The sequence below is a fragment of the Tupaia chinensis genome, unplaced genomic scaffold, assembly GCF_000334495.1.
Source record: "Tupaia chinensis unplaced genomic scaffold, TupChi_1.0 Scaffold000168_1, whole genome shotgun sequence".
In the NCBI taxonomy this organism is placed as follows: domain Eukaryota; kingdom Metazoa; phylum Chordata; class Mammalia; order Scandentia; family Tupaiidae; genus Tupaia; species Tupaia belangeri.
Genome location: NW_006159643.1, coordinates 1,822,025 through 1,825,856, shown reverse-complemented (window position 1 = coordinate 1,825,856; position 3,832 = coordinate 1,822,025). Strand labels below are relative to the sequence as shown.

The window sequence follows — 3,832 nt, the reverse complement described above, 5'->3', positions numbered from 1 at the left end:
TTTAGGTCTGGTCTGAAATATTTTAAGCTTGGAATTACATGCTGGTTAAAATAAATTTCAAAAAATGTAGTAGAGAAGCAACTTCCTGAATTCTCTTTAATCTAAAATAATAGCATAATGATAAGCATAATGGCATTTTCTTTTGAAATAACTTTGATAAATATTGGTAAAGGATTTTTAAATACTTTGCCTTTAAAAATAAAATTTTTTAATATAATTAGCTAGAACTTTGAACAAGAACCTCTCTGTTACACTTTATAAACGAAAAAAAATCTATAGTCAAGATGATATTAGTTCCAAAATAAATAATCTGAAGTAAGGATAAAATTATTATTCATAATTTTATAAATTATAAATTTTATAATTTGGGAATATGTTGGTAAAAATCATTATTTTTAATTTTTAATCTACAGTTTTAGTAATTGGGTGGTTGAAGCAAGATTTTGCTTCTTAAATGCTTTATAACTTGGGGAGATGTTGGTGAAATTATTATGTATGTTTGAATATTCCTGAATTCAGCAATTAGGTAGTTGAGCAAAAGTTTTCTTCTTAAGTGCTATTTAAAGTATGACAAAACCACAGCAGTTATAACATTTTGGAGCAGGGATGAAGCAAGGAGAAAAGGGAATAAATACATTCATTTTTTGTCAAGTGTATTCTTTAGCAGCAATGTAAAAAGCCAACCAAATGAATAAAAATGTTGATTAACTAGATCAAAATTTTATTATCTTTTTATGTTTTGTTTTCTCGACAGCCATGCATTTCTTTCATAAAAGAAGTAGCTGCAAAACATATTATTGTAATTATTGCAATAGCGTTTGGACTGGCTGTTATTGAGGTACGGTATAACGTATAATCTTGTATTATTGACTATTCTTTGCTTTATTAATTAAAGATACTTATGGTAATCCAAATAAAATCCAGGTGCTTTAGGAAAACATTAGGTGCCAAGGACCTCAGACCCAGCATCTTTCTTGATTCTGAGGAGAAGATTATATCCTATGAACCGAACAGAGCTGAGGCTATTACTTCTGAATGACCTCTTTATTGAGTAAAAAATATAATTAATATCCACATAGATCTTAGTCCTAGATTTTTCTTTCCCACTGAAAACTAGCACAAAGGTTATTATTATTTTTTTTTAATTAGAAGAAAAAGCACCAAAATGAAATTGATGACAACCCTTCTCATTTCTTCTCTCTCTTTCTGGTTTTGAAATAGAAAATTAAAAATTTAACTCAAGAGTGTGGGGACCTATTTTCTTGTCACTCCATTTTAGAAAAATCTAACAAGTTCTTTAAAGTAGAGACAATCACCTTTGATTTTCTCAGCGTAAGTATTATAGACTGACTTGGAGATATTTTTTAGGAAGCTCTACTGAAGGCTTTTTTACTATTCTCATCAACTTAATTATTGATGTTAAAGTAAAGATCCTGCATGAGATTTCCAGCTTGATGAACTTTCTTGGTATGGTTTTTAAGAACCTGAGAATACTCCCCCTACCCCCGATTTCTGGTGTCCCATTAGTATTCCTTTTTTACTTTTTAAAAAAATTGTATTCATTTAATCACTTTATATTACTTGGCTTATAAGTTGAATTTACCCAACCTGAGAATACTTTTGACGCAGCTTAAAAAAAATCTTTGCCAAGAAATAAAATTATAAAATAAAATTATTTTGGTGAAGCATTTTTGGAATCATCCCAGATCTTGTGTAATTTAGATATCAAGGGAATCAAATACGTTCATGATCTTATCTAGGGCATTAGCAAGACTTCTAACAATGCAGAGTATCTGGTTAATGCCTCTGAGTACTGGTGGCTCACTGAGGAGAAGACTTCTGCTTCTCTCTCATAATGCTGACCAATGTCCTCCTTAAGTGTTCTATCCCTTCCTTGTGTCACATCAATTCCAGAGAGGAATTTTAGGAGGGATTAAAACAAATCTAGAGTTCTAAATGGTCATTTAGGTTACTGGTGAAATTTCCAGCCAAGCATTAGAAAAAGGGTAGAGACCACTAGCAGCTAATTGAGCTGTTGAGTATTACTTTTTTTCTAGTCAAAATGGATAGGTCTAAAAGAAAAATGTTCTCTTTTGGTAGGGTATGGCTGTCTTTATGTCTGACAGATGATTAATGTCAAATGATGCGATGAATCATGTCTATTACTCTCACTTCTGCCTTTTGTAAAATGTCTTTTTCTTCTCTGTTTTGTATTCTGGGTTTATGCTAATTTAGAAATAAGAGCCAATGACCATAAAGTAGATTGAGGAATCACATACACATATACTCAAATTGTAAATATAAAACACACACAGATATATGTTGGTAGAGTTGGCTTCAAATGAATGAGATAGCAAGTTTTAAATAAGGTATTTAATGTAAATGTCAAATTTCATGGTAGAACCAAATTCAGAAAATTGACTGACTGGCTATAACACACAGATATTTTTATGAAGCTTCTCAAAAGCACAATCAGAAAAAGTAAGGACATAATTGGAAAAATAGATGACTCTTATATCATAGTCAAAGGGATTGGCAAGAATTTAAATACATTGGTGAAAATAAGATTGCAAGAGGAATAGTGCATTTGAGGATTCTTTTTTTTTTCTTTTTTCTTTTTTTTAAGAGGTGTTTGCTATACAGTGCGTGAACTTGCCAGAAAGAGAGAGAGACAGAGAGACAGAAAGTGAGAAATCACTCCCCAGGGGTATGGCCACACCACAATCCCGTCTCCTCCATTCTTCTCTTGGGATCTTGGGCATGCATGCACACTTGGATCTAGGACTTGAACCATGGTCAACTACATGGGAGTCCAGGGACGTAGCCATTATGCCAACTGCTGGTCCCAGCATTTCAGGATTCTATGAAATTAATATACTCCATGTGTTTATTATATGTTTAGATGTTTTATCCATTCTTTAAAGATATATACAGGGAAACATCTTAATAAAAACCTCTGTACAGTATTTATAGATATAAATTTTATATGGTATTATCATAAAATGTGACCATTTTCTTTTAGTTAGGTGAGTTTAATTAGTGTGCTTTATGGAATTTATGTAGATATTGTAAAGAGTCAATTCAAAGAACCACTTGAATTTTTTGTTTTTGTTTATTGCCTTGATCTAAAACCTGTTCTCCCTTTAGTGTTTGAAGAAAAAGAAAATAATCTGTATTCCTTCATCCTTTATTCAAAAAGGACCTTTGAAAGTGGTCTTCTGATAACCAGTCCATAAAAACATGCCCCCAAAAATGTACTTTAGACTGTCTGACAGTCATTAGCATGAGTTGCCAGACACTTAGGGACACTCCCTTTTGTTTCCCAAGTTCAAATACAAGGAAATGCAGAGATACATGGAGAATAAAGCTCCTCTAATAAATCATTGTAAGGGAATAGAAACAAATGTCTTCTTGAAGAAACTATATTTAGATCATCATCTCCATAGGAAAATATCATAAGAAGAAAAAACCTCCAATATTTAGATCTTTAGTATTAGTCTATTTAAGCCTAGACATTGATGGAGGGGGCCAGTAATTATTTTCAAGGCTCTAAGACTATACACCTTCTCAGTAAGAAAAATTTACCCATAGATGCCTTTGGAATTCTCATTATCCTCATTAAATAACCAGACTATCATGTCTATCTTTATTCTACTACAATAACTGATAAGCACACACAGTAGTCAGAACTCGTTTTCCTCACTTGAATTATAAAAGAAAAAAAATCCACCACTGACATTTATAATCTTATTTATTTATTATTTGTTTATTTATTTATGTTTTCATAGCCACCACTTTAAAGAATGAACATTATTCTGACAGGACGTCCTAG

The 3,832-nt window shown here is 31.7% G+C and overlaps 1 protein-coding gene across 2 annotated transcripts in view; it reads left to right on the top strand.

Moving 5' to 3' along the window:
* Nucleotides 1–3,832, top strand: part of TSPAN8 (tetraspanin 8) — a 33,686-nt gene that overhangs the window by 27,746 nt on the left and 2,108 nt on the right. For both annotated transcript variants that reach the window (XM_027770924.1, XM_027770923.1), the window contains one exon: nt 755–838. In XM_027770924.1, the coding sequence (XP_027626725.1) occupies nt 755–838 (84 nt within the window). The remainder of the gene's footprint in view (nt 1–754; nt 839–3,832) is intronic.